Genomic DNA, 12,500 nt, shown 5'->3' with positions numbered 1-12,500 from the left:
CCTGCGGAATAGGCTACTCCCCCTGTCAATGAGCTAACGTTTCGGTCTGTCAGCGACGTTGAAGATTCTGAGCCAGTAAGGCAAATGCTGAGACTGCGGCCTGACAAATTCTTCCAACAAACGTCCCGTGTATAAGTACAATAGGAAACAAGGCCTGAATACGACGTATTTTGTCTAATAATTAGTCCGTGACTGCTGACGTTACGTGAGAGCTGCGATGGTCACTGCGGAGCTACAGTAACTCCGCCATGTTGGCTCCAGCTCACGGTGCTCAGGTGGAAGGCAACGCCAGCCAGCAGAGAGGAGGAGTCGCGATGTTGTCTGTCGGCAGTCAAAAATGAAATCTGTTGGTTAATCCCATGTAAACAATACATGCCCCTATTTCTCTGCTTGATAATAGAATTAAATGCTACAGATTAGGTCAATCTCCTCGCTTACTGTTAGCCAGCAGTAGGAGAGTCATTTAGAGATATATGGCCTATATTAAAGGATCCTCTCATTTATTTTTTTCAATTATAAAAAAATATAGGCTATAGCCTTTAAAAAACAGTGGTTAAAACAGTTTAAAACAGTGGCATGATTAAAACAGTTTAAAAAAAAAATTTTTAGTTCAAAATAGCCAGTCAGGTGGCCGAAAATTAATTAAAGATAGGCCTTCTGACAGAAGCTTGCGTCAGACTGAGTCAGTTAGGCTATTTTAACTCAGTTGGCCTTTTGACTGTGGTCATATAATGAAGTTTAATTCACTGGCCCTGCACATCATTAAAATCAATTATGATGACCCCAATTATTATATCAATAAATTATTGGGCTGTACGGTGTTACAAAGGTGATCATATTAAATGCGTGACCTCATGAGTCTAATTAGAGTAGCACAGTGACTGGAGGAATATATTAGGCTGCCATTTTTTTATATCCATTTGGAATTCCAGGCCACAATACCTAAACTGAACAAATCTATGCGACTGATGTAGGCCATAAATGTGTAGATGAAGATATTTTTGTCTCATCATGTTTGATATAATATTATTCATTTGTGTTTTGTTACTGAGGCACTTCACTGAGATTATCAGACTGGGCCTCTCTCTGTTCCATGTGTTAACTCAAGTGAAGTCGTGAGCTGATGTAACACTGACAGGTGTTGACAGGTGAGGCAGCCAGAGCAAGACTGGAGGCCCTCTAGTGTGAGCAGATATGTGGGCAGCTATTTCATTATACAATCTAGTTTTAATTCTGCATACAGTCTATCAGATGAGAGCTTACTCCCAAACACTGAGGAACATGACTTCCATGGCCTTAGTTCACATTGGAGCTGTGCCTCTCTGACCAAAAAGCTATAATTGTGCTTTTGTCAGAAATGAACTTCAAAATCTGACCACCACTTGCCACTTAACTTATCCTGCCTTGCCGTGATGATGTCCTTATGCATGGTCACGGGTGGTCTCCATTAAAACCTCACTGCTCATTACTTGACTTCCTACAGCCCATGACACTGACCCCACCAGGTCACACAATTAATCTGATGGTGATCACTGTTAATCAGGAGATACAGACCCACAGCATGTCCTCAGGGGTCTTAAGAGTATATAAGGGCCGCTTTTCATATCCAAGACCAAACACGCATCTTCCCTCCTGATACTACGTAAACCAGCACCTCAGAGCAACTCAACTCTCAACCTCACAAAGTAAGTCTGTTTGTCATTTATACTGCAGAACCTTAAAAAATAATCTTTTTAGATTTACGTTGGTAATTTCATATTTCAATGAACAGCTCAGACTGAATGTTCTGATTGACTTGACTGTGTTCTGTGACTGTGTTGTTTTTTATGTAAAACCCACTGCTAACTTCTCTTCCCTCTCTCTGTCCCTCTCTGTCCCTCTCTCCGGTCTCTCTCTTCCCTCCCTGTCTCTCTCTCTTCCCTCTCTCTGTCTCTCTCTCTGGTCTCTCTCCTCTCTCTCTCCGGTCTCTCTCTCTCTGTCTCTCTCTCTGGTCTCTCTCCTCTCTCTCTCCGGTCTCTCTCTGTCCCCCTCTGTCCCTCTCTCTGGTCTCTCTCCTCTCTCTCTCTCTTCCCTCTCTCCGTGCCTCTCTCTGTCCCTCTCTCCGGTCTCTCTCCTCTCTCTCTCCGGTCTCTCTCTTCCCTCTCTCCTCTCTCTCTCTATTCCCTCTCTATTCCTTCTCTCTGGTCTCTCCTGGTCTGTGCTTGGCTCACTCAGTGATGTCTGGAGCTCCGGGACTGGTCTTCTGCCTGCTGTGCCTCCTGTCCGTCTGCACGGCCTGCTACATCTCCAACTGCCCCATCGGGGGCAAGAGAGCCCTGCAGGACCTGCCCAGGAAGGTGTGGTTGGGGGGGGAAATATATCTTTCATTGGAATTCACTTATTCATCTAATGCCCTAGACCAGAGCCCTAGAGAGGACTATCTATAAGGCTCTGCCCTCAGGCTTCTTCTTCCATTTTAAACTGCAGTGGTACCAGTCCATGTGTCTTCTGTGTAGATATTCATTGGTTATTTAGTACCCCCGTTACCATACCATAATGCCCCTGTTGCCCCCGGCTGCAGTGCTTGTCCTGTGGGCCCGGGGACAGAGGTCGCTGCTTCGGCCCCAGCATCTGCTGCGGGGAGGGGATGGGCTGCTACCTGGGCTCCCCCGAGACCACGCGCTGCCTGGAGGAGAACTTCCTGCCCTCCCCCTGCGAGGCCGGCGGCCGAGCCTGCGGCTCAGAGGAGGGACGGTGCGCCGCCCCAGGCATCTGCTGCGACTCAGGTGAGGCGGACGAGACACCACCAGCGCATCAGCGTCACCTCAGCCTTCTCCGCAGCTTTCAGAGCCAAAACACTTGTGTGTTAAAATCCTTACCATTGATTAACATGAAGAGGCATCCTCCATTATGAGTTGTATCAACTCAGGTTTACTTGTTTACTCCAGTCTTAGTACTATCGCTTAGTATCACTCACATAATTCTTTCCTTCTTTTGACATAATTTATACTGTATTTGTAAGTGAATTGCAATTTGGAGGATGAGACATTTCCATTTTCATCCAGACCAATAGCACAACATTAAAAAAAAAAACTGAGGAAATATTTTTTAATTGAATAAAATTAATATGGCAGGGGAAGTTGCTGAGATGCTTTTTCTTTTCCATGACATTATTTGGAACAGATAATATGTGCAATAGCTGGACAGCAGATATAACATCAACATTCACTGAAACTTTAATCCTTGTTCTGCATTAGTTTATGGAACCGATTTCTCTGCTGTGGATGCTTATTTCTGTATTGTTTTGAATTATTTACAGCATACGAATTCTTTCATGTTCATGCAATACTGGCAAAATGATGCGTATTGTGTGTGAGTGTTAATATCTGATGCGTATTGTGTGTGAGTGTTAATATCTGATGTATATTGTGTGTGTGTTAATATCTGATAACGTTTTCTCAGAGGGCTGTGCCGTCGACCAATCCTGTCTGGATGCCGATGATGAGGACACTCCTCTTAACCAATCGGAAAGCAGCAAGGACCTCCTGATGAAGCTCCTTCATATCAGCGGGCAGACCCACCCATTTAGACTCCACCAATGAGCATCGTCCGAGCTCACCAGGAAATGTCTTAAGCAATGAAGATGTGTCGAGAAAACAATGACCACATCAGTCAAAGACTAATCATTCACATGTACATACAGACATTTTGTACAGCAAATAGATATCAATAGATGTATGACAAGACAGAGATACTGTATTGTACTGTAATAGTGCTTTCTGGAGTTGAATAAACAAGATGAATAAAGTAATATGAAAAAAAGATATCTTGAGTATGTACTTCTGTTGTATTGTAGTCCCCTAAAGTGGAACGACTTACCAAGTGCTACTAGAGCTGGGGTGTTCCTTTCTATTTTCAAGATGCTCTTGTAGACCCAACTCTTCCGAGAGTATCTCCTCTCCTATCACACTTCCCTTGCACTACACTACACACCTTCAACTACACTAGCTCCTTGCACTACACTACACACCTTCAACTACACTACACACCTTCAACTACACTAGCTTCTTGCACTACACTACACACCTTCAACTACACTAGCTCCTTGCACTGCACTACACACCTTCAACTACACTAGCTCCTTGCACTGCACTACACACCTTCAACTACCTCCTTGCACTACACTAGCTCCTTGCACTACACTACACACCTTCAACTACACTAGCTCCTTGCACTACACTACACACCTTCAACTACACTAGCTCCTTGCACTACACTACACACCTTCAACTACACTAGCTCCTTGCACTGCACTACACACCTTCAACTACCTCCTTGCACTACACTAGCTCCTTGCATTACACTAGCTCCTTGCACTACACTTTGACTACTTATACTCCTGCACCCTTCATCCTCTGGTAATAGTATTTAACGTTGAAGTATTACATTTTATCGAAGGTCTCCACTGCAATGTGGCTTGAATGTTATTCCTCATTTTTGTAAGTCACTTTTTATTTATATTTACAATTATACATAAATGAAATGTATACATTTAAATGTTTATTAGATTGCAATGTTTAATGGCATGACTGATAGTGAGACAAGTCTTCACCCGACTGCATAAATCAAGCTTCACATTTTATCAGCATTTTTTGCAAAAAGTAAGCAAAATACAACTTAAAGTGTTCAGCTAAAGCATAACAAACCTTTAACATAATGACTTAAATACTTATCCAATGTAAGTCAGAGTTGGATGAACACTGATGAGTGAAAAAACCTTCAGAAATCAGAAACAGCATAAAACAATAAAATATAGATAAGCCCAAATTAATGTGTTGCAAGTTCTGAAAAAAGTGTATTCCCGAGTATATCTGATTTATGCAAGTTGTATTATAATACCTTCATAGACAAAACTCAAATCTGTGCATATTCAGAGTTGTGTACAGATAGCAAATCTAATCTGATGCACATAGAAGTCATCATCAGATCAGGTCTCAGATCTTTATCATGGTAACACAGTTGTTTACGTAATGCCTCATCAAATAGTAATTAGAGTAGCAACCATCCAAAGTGTTTAACATTACCAGCCTACGGGAATACTAGTCATGTGAACGAAAATAAGGCTTGTAGATCATAATTATCACTGACTGTCTTTGCATGTAATGATTGATTTTTCAAGATAAACCAACTGATGATGTAACGGATGTTCAACAGGAAAGTTGTGGTGAATGAAGAGCCCAGTACCTCATCCATAAAGGACACACACACACACACACACACACACACACAGCTTCCTAGGGTCCATAAAGGACACACACACACAGCTTCCTAGGGTCCATAAAGGACACACACACACAGCTTCCTAGGGTCCATAAAGAACATAAAAAAAAAGACAGTCCTCTTTAGAACACATGGACGTGTGCTGAAATCACGGTCACTGTGTGTGATATTTGAGAGTGTGATTTTCATTGCAGATTGCCATGCGCACAGCTTGACACACACACACACACTGCTTCCCAGGGTTCACTGGCACCCATAAAAACATAAAGTTATATAGTGATACAGAGGCAAAGGGCACTGCTGATACTGGGAGGTACACAATCACATGACACACACACACACACACACACACACACACCTGAAACAGGGAGATACACAATCAGATGACCTGCATGTCATCTAAGAACACACACTCCCACTCACTGGCGTGTGGGATATATAATATCGCACTCAGCTTTGGGATGAACTTCACCCTGCCTAGTGGAAACAGGTTCTGACGCAACCTATGCAGGGATTTGTTTACAGGTGTGCTATGCATGGATTTGTTTACAGGTGTACTCACGTTTGTATAAAGTGTTTGTGACGTGCTGGGGCATCAGTGTTCACTTGGTGTTGGAGGGTTTATAAGACACGACCACTAAACAGGAGTTGGTTTCGGATGGCCCTTGATCTAGCGGACCCGTCGCGTGAACGGGCAAATGGAATACTAGAGAGAGGGCCAAGTTACTACTTCGCTTGCAGTGCCAAACATCCAATCCCTGAGGGTTTGGGGCGTAGACCAACACTACAACATCCAATCCCTGAGGGTTTGGGGCGTAGACCAACACTACAACATCAGGTTTCCCACACCTTAGTTAAGATCAAATTCAAGGACCTTTCAAGGACTTCCCAGGCCCAAAATCCTCAAATTCAAGGACCTAATGTGTCGATAAATTTCAAGCGCGGGCATGGTTAAATCATGTTACCTCAACAGACCAAGGATATCTCGTCACAGTTTTCTTTTATTTTTGGTCATATGACAGATGGTAGGCTTATTCTATTGTTCATGTTTGTATTTTGCATAAAACTGAGCTGAAATAAACTCGTTACCATGAACCTGTTGGTTTATTCATCAATATGTTACATTAAATATTTGGGCAACAAACACTACATGCGGCAAACACGCAGAAATCACGCTAGCGGTGTAGTTCTAACCAACGTAAATCAGGCATACGCATACTGTAGGATATCAAAAGAAGTGGTGGCGAAATAATGGAAACATGTTAATAAGCGGACGGAATTGTATGGATTTTTTTCCTCAAAAAGAAATTCAAGGACTTTCAAGGACCTCCATTTATTTATGTCTATTTTCAAAAACTTTCAAGGGCCTTGAATTTTTTTATTCAGATTCACAAACTTTCAAGGATTTCAAGGACCCGTGGGAACCCTGAACATCCAATCCCTGAGGGTTTGGGGCGTAGACCAACACTACAACATCCAATCCCTAAGGGTTTGAGACAGCCCTGCCTTCAGTTAAACGCCTCAAAATCTTAATTCCTTGTACATGCCTACACATCTGCAAACCTATCATTTGCCATTCCTTCCTCTTATTTAACATATTAAGCATCATTATTTTATGATACACTTTTAATTACCGCTGTGCATGAAATATGGTATTAAAAAAAATAATTGCCTGATTTTTTCCCTTCATTTCATTCTGAATAAAAGTGCTACTGAAAGTCCAAATCCTTCATCTAAGATGGCCGCCCCAGACAGGTTGCTCTTTCCTGCCTGGTTCAGATCAGTGACTCTCCCATAGGTATTCATATCCCATAGGTATTCATATCCCATAGGCATCAACATCTCATAGGTATCGACATCCCATAGGTATCAACATCCCATAGGTATCGACATCCCATAGGTATCGACATCCCAGGTATTCATATCTATGGTCTCTCCTCGGCTGGGTAGAAGAGTGACCCGCGGGCCCGGGCCGAGGCGATGGCCTGGATGCGCTCCCTGAGTCGGGCCTCCCAGTCCTCCCCCTGCTGCAGGTGTGTGTAGCGGGTGGGCTTGGACTCCAGCGCCCTCACCTCCTCCGGCAGCTCCAGGGGCAGCCCGGCCTTCTCCACCGCAGCCTGGAACTTTGCTGGGGACGCCGTGGCGATGTAGCACCTGAGGAGCGGGAAAAGGGGGGGGTACAGGTTTAAGTGAGTGTGTTATGTGTGTGTAAGTGTGTGTGTACAGGTTTGAGTGAGTGAGTGAGTAAGTGAGTGTGTTGTGTGTGTATGTGTGCGTGTACAGGTTTCAGTGAGTGAATGAGTGTGTGTGTGTGTGTGTGTGTGTGTCTGACCTGTTTACCCCCCCGGATGGCGGAGAGTGGTAGTGGTGCCAGATGGCGACGGCGGTGTGTGGACACACCAGGTAGCGATTCTCCTCCCAACAGCGCCGCATGGCCTCCACTATGCCCTCATCTGAAACACTCCCCGAACACATGGCCACGCTCAGCTACACACACACACACACACACACGCGCGCGCGCGCACATACACATGCGCGCGCACACACACACACACACACGCGCGCGCACACATGCGCACACATACACACATGCACGCACATACACACACACACACACACACACACACACGCACGCAGACATACACATGCGCGCACGCACACACACACACACACATGCGTGCGCACGCACACACACGCACGCACACCAATTAATGATGTGAGGGTTAGACATAAGAACATAAGCCAACACTATCAACGTGTGTGTGTGTGTGTGTGTGTGTGTGTTTCCATGCATGATGTCTATACAATGTGTGTGTGTATGTATGTTTGTTTGTATGTGCGTGTGTGTGTGTGTGTGTGTGCGCGTGTCACACACCTCCTTATGGAGTTGCTCTGTTAGGGGGAGGTGGTGAGATCTCTGGAACTCTTCAAACATCTCTTTCACCAGTGGTCCATTTTTCCCTGACAGAAGCCACAACACACGCTCCATGTTGTAAGGATCCTACACACACACACACACACACACACACACGTCATTCACAATGGTCAGTGTAAATTCATACACATACAGTGTCAGTATGGAGGTACAGAGTTGAGGCACCTGGATGTCTATGGCCGGGGCCATGGTCTGCTTGACACTGGTTGCCATGGAGAAATCACCCTTCTGGACGGCACGACACACAATGTCATTAGAGTTCACCATGGCAACGAGTTGTATCGGCACCAACATCTGTTTTACAATACATCCAGCTGACACACACACACACACAAGCATACAGAGAATGGAACATAGAACAGAACCTTAACAAATGCATTAACAGAGCTCCACAGAGAGAAACAGTAAAAGCAGCACATACCATTCAGATAAGAGGCCTAGCTATGGAGGGCCCATCCATAGAAAAGGTAATGCAGAACTACCACATAGAAAAGGAAATGCATAACTACCATATAGAAAATGTAATGCATAACTACCACAGACATACTCCATATAAAATGTAATGCATAACTAGTACAGACATACTCCATATAAAATGTAATGCATAACTAGTACAGACATACTCAGTCACTCAGGCAGTGTAAAAGTAGATCTCAATATTTTATGGAATTCTTTGCTGTATAACAGTACAAATCCTGGCATGCAGGTGCTAGCATTCACTACCATAGATACATATATATGATTCACTACCCAGTGTTTCCTCTACGTTTACTTCAGCATGGCGGCCCCCCACGGTTCAGAATCAGGGCAGACGCACATTTGCTTTTTAAATAAACCTGTGATGTATCCTCCCCTGCTGGCTGCTGTTCACATAGCCATCTAGTTTCAGTTCACATATTATATATTGTATTGATGTAGCCTATTTAAAGCATTAACTTCTTCTCAGTGTTTCCTCTTCATTTAGCGGTGCCACTGCTTCAGAATTAGGGGAGATGCAAAATATTGTCCGTAAGCATAGTAGGCTAAATGCCCTCCGCTGGCTGCTGAAAATTGCAGTTTAAGAATAAACAGCAATGCTAATCCGAGGTACCATTTTTATAGACGTTAGTAGTGGCATGCGCAATCAAGAGCTTCCATGTGCTAGGCATGTTTGTCAACATCAGACAGAAGATGAGCCTGTCTTAGTTCCTGAATCCTGTCCCTCTCAAGTCATGTTAGGCTAAATGGTGTGATTAGCAACTAGAATTAAAAAAACATCCCGGGAGTGACACCCGACCAGTTTTTTAATGGGGGGGGGCGCTGCCGCCACTGTTAAAAAAAAATAATGTAGCGGAAACACTGCTACGATAGATACATGATTCACTACCATAGATACATGATTCACTACCATAGATACATATATGATTCACTACCATAGATACATATATATGATTCACTATCAAAGATACATATATGTTTCACTACCATAGACACATATATATGATTCACTGCCATAGACACATATGATTCACTACCATAGATAATTATATATGATTCACTATCATAGCTACATATATGATTCACTACCATAGATACATATATATGATTCACTAGCGTAGATACATATATATGATTCACTAGCGTAGACACATATATATGATTCACTACCATCTTCATGGCCACAAGTCACATCAGTTTGCAGTCTTAACAGCCATGTAAACACAAACAAAATAAAACTTAATCCTGTCCATTATCAGGGATTTTAAACTCTACATTCTCGCCGCTGGTTCCAGCTCTTCATATGAGTAGCCAATGTTGCAGCACACATGGAAATATGCCCATATAACTACATTGTTAATATCTTGGAAATATGCCCATATATAACTACATTGTTAATATCTTGGAAATATGCCCATATATAACTACATTGTTAATATCTTGGAAATATGCCCATATATATCTACATTGTTAATATCTTGGGATGAACAGTTCTCATCATTCTGCTGCTGTATGATGAAAGATATGAGATGGCCCCTCCCCAGCGCTCACCTGCGATGTTACCAGCTCCACCTGTGGGCACCTCCACCTCTAGCGCTCACCTGCGATGTTACCAGCCCCACCTGTGGGCACCTCCACCTCTAGCGCTCACCTGCGATGTTACCAGCCCCACCTGTGAGCACCACCACCTCCCCAGCGCTCACCTGTGATGTTACTAGCCCCACCTGTGGGCACCTCCACCTCTAGCGCTCACCTGCGATGTTACTAGCCCCACCTGTGGGCACCTCCACCTCTAGCGCTCACCTGCGATGTTACTAGCCCCACCTGTGGGCACCTCCACCTCTAGCGCTCACCTGCGATGTTACTAGCCCCACCTGTGGGCACCTCCACCTCTAGCGCTCACCTGCGATGTTACCAGCCCCACCTGTGGGCACCACCTCTAGCGCTCACCTGCGATGTTACCAGCCCCACCTGTGGGCACCACCTCTAGCGCTCACCTGCGATGTTACCAGCCCCACCCGTGGGCACCACCACCTCCAGGCTGGGCATGGCGTCACCTGCGCGGGTCTTGTCCACGCCGCTGAGCTGCAGGTACGCGTACAGGAAGTGGGCGAGCTGGACCAGGATGCGCGCCATGTTGACCGAGTTCAGGCTCATCAGCCCGTACAGCTGCACCAGGTGCTGGTCAGCAAACAGCCGACGTAGCGGAACGTCAATGTCGTCTGAGGTACCGTCCGCTGTGGTGACAGCAACACACACACACAGACACACACACAGACACCAGGGATTAAAGTGAAAAAAAATCGTTTGACTGAACTTTTTTCAGGCCATAAGTCATACGTTGTTCATATCTACCTATAGAGATAGCACCCCTTTTGCGGTCGCGACCTATTGGTTTTTAATGTACAAAAAGACGCAAACAGCAAAATAAAGGGAGTATTCGCCTTATTCACACGGCGGCCATTGTTTAAACCAAAACGAGGCTACAGGGTACACTTACTATATAATTAATGCCACCTACAGGTGAATGCATAGAACATAACAATCCTATGGGTTGTGTACCCTGTAGCCTCGTTTTAGCCGCCAATGGCCACCATGTGAATAAGGCGAATTGAGAGTGTTCTTGATTGAGATTGAGTTTTCCTGATGAACAAAAATATATTTTAGTACCATCCCTGGCCATTGCTGTTCTTTTCTACTGCAGCAATATTGTAGAAAGGCTTTAACTTACACTCTTATTTAATTACTTCAGGCCAAAAGTGTTTAAAGGGGAGATTTTTTTCTTGTTAATATGCAATTCAACACAAGTAAAATCTATAAAATCAAGTTTGCAAGACTTCCAATTTCCTCATCAAAGTAACGAATCCGAACATTCTAGATATTGATCATATTTCCATTTGTTGCCTCATCCGCATTTAATGAAAACATGGTAATTTTGAGTTTTACAGACAACTCAGTTTTCCAATGAGCAGCAATACTGTGTGTGCTCATGCAGGTGGTCTGCACATTTGATAATGACAATCTGGAGAGGGCGCTTTTGTCTTCAGCAACAGATTGTATAAGGTTGACAAGAGGTTGCGATATGGTGAGGGACAGGTCGTGTTGCGCTATGAAAGAACATGCATAGCCTACTTTCTAAACGTAAAAACGGTCATAAACGTAGCTGTTGTGGTGTCTAGTTGCACCAGGTGGGGAAGATGTCCTGAAATGCACGAACGTTAATCTTATGGCGGTCTTCTGATTGGTGGCGTACTAAAACGTTTTCCTATTGCATCCATAAACAATTTTCTTGCAGCAAACGCACAAAAGCAAACCCCTGGCACTTTAATTTCTTTACACCATGTCTTGTTAGTTATCCCCCATTTCCAACAGCCGCCCATCTCCATTTTTTTTTTTAACTTTTGACACCTGCCTTCCTATAGCAACAACGCATCCATGACAGCTAGTGGCCTTGCCAAATAGACGCACACACATGACGCTAATATGCAAGGTTCTGGTAGGCCTACTGGTTATGGTTTTGTGCTATAAATTAATAATATTTTATAGCAAAGTTTTAAGTTGACTACATTAATTGCATGGTTATTTTTTGTCAACATACACTCACAACCTACTGTCATTAAAAGTGAGGCCTAAGCAAAATAGGCCACAAGGCTGTCTGTGCGTCACAAACACGACTGTAACTGAAACAATAATAGTAGCCTACATTGGGTGGCATAGCAGGCTATCTGTTCAAGTCATAGGTGACACCCAAAATGAATGACCTCCCCTGACAAGAGTTCGCGATAGTAAGAAATTGTCTACATTGATGCACGGAAAGAACACAGCCTAC

General features: G+C 44.0%; 3 protein-coding genes across 3 annotated transcripts in view; 1 reads left to right on the top strand and 2 right to left on the bottom strand.

The window, feature by feature from the left end:
* Nucleotides 1-305, bottom strand: part of dqx1 (DEAQ box RNA-dependent ATPase 1) — a 23,189-nt gene extending 22,884 nt beyond the window's left edge. The window contains exon 1 of the mRNA XM_042058841.1: nt 1-305. This exon is cut by the window's left edge and continues 58 nt beyond it. The gene's annotated coding sequence lies outside the window, so the exon portion shown is untranslated.
* Nucleotides 306-1,327: 1,022 nt separating this feature from the next.
* On the top strand, nt 1,328-3,758 carry oxt (oxytocin). The gene is made up of 4 exons (XM_042058863.1): nt 1,328-1,685; nt 2,215-2,336; nt 2,561-2,765; nt 3,442-3,758. Coding segments are annotated over exons 1-4 (468 nt in total). The 5' UTR covers nt 1,328-1,684; the 3' UTR covers nt 3,582-3,758.
* A 780-nt stretch (nt 3,759-4,538) lies between these two features.
* thnsl2 (threonine synthase-like 2) overlaps nt 4,539-12,500 on the bottom strand; it is a 13,997-nt gene continuing 6,035 nt past the window's right edge. The window contains exons 5-9 of the mRNA XM_042058845.1: nt 10,669-10,908; nt 8,360-8,508; nt 8,135-8,260; nt 7,592-7,746; nt 4,539-7,413 (exon numbers count right to left, since the gene is read on the bottom strand). Coding sequence (XP_041914779.1) covers nt 7,185-7,413; nt 7,592-7,746; nt 8,135-8,260; nt 8,360-8,508; nt 10,669-10,908 — 899 coding nt within the window. The 3' untranslated portion in view covers nt 4,539-7,184. The remainder of the gene's footprint in view (nt 7,414-7,591; nt 7,747-8,134; nt 8,261-8,359; nt 8,509-10,668; nt 10,909-12,500) is intronic.

The sequence above is a fragment of the Alosa sapidissima genome, chromosome 13, assembly GCF_018492685.1.
Source record: "Alosa sapidissima isolate fAloSap1 chromosome 13, fAloSap1.pri, whole genome shotgun sequence".
Lineage (NCBI taxonomy): Eukaryota > Metazoa > Chordata > Actinopteri > Clupeiformes > Clupeidae > Alosa > Alosa sapidissima.
Note: the sequence above shows the minus strand (reverse complement) of the source record. Positions and strands in the feature narration are given on the sequence as shown.

Coding starts and splice junctions, on each gene's coding strand:
- oxt (XM_042058863.1), top strand. Junction 2,337..2,560: donor TGCAGGACCTGCCCAGGAAG/GTGTGGTTGGGG, acceptor CCCCGGCTGCAG/TGCTTGTCCTGTGGGCCCGG. Junction 2,766..3,441: donor AGGCATCTGCTGCGACTCAG/GTGAGGCGGACG, acceptor ACGTTTTCTCAG/AGGGCTGTGCCGTCGACCAA.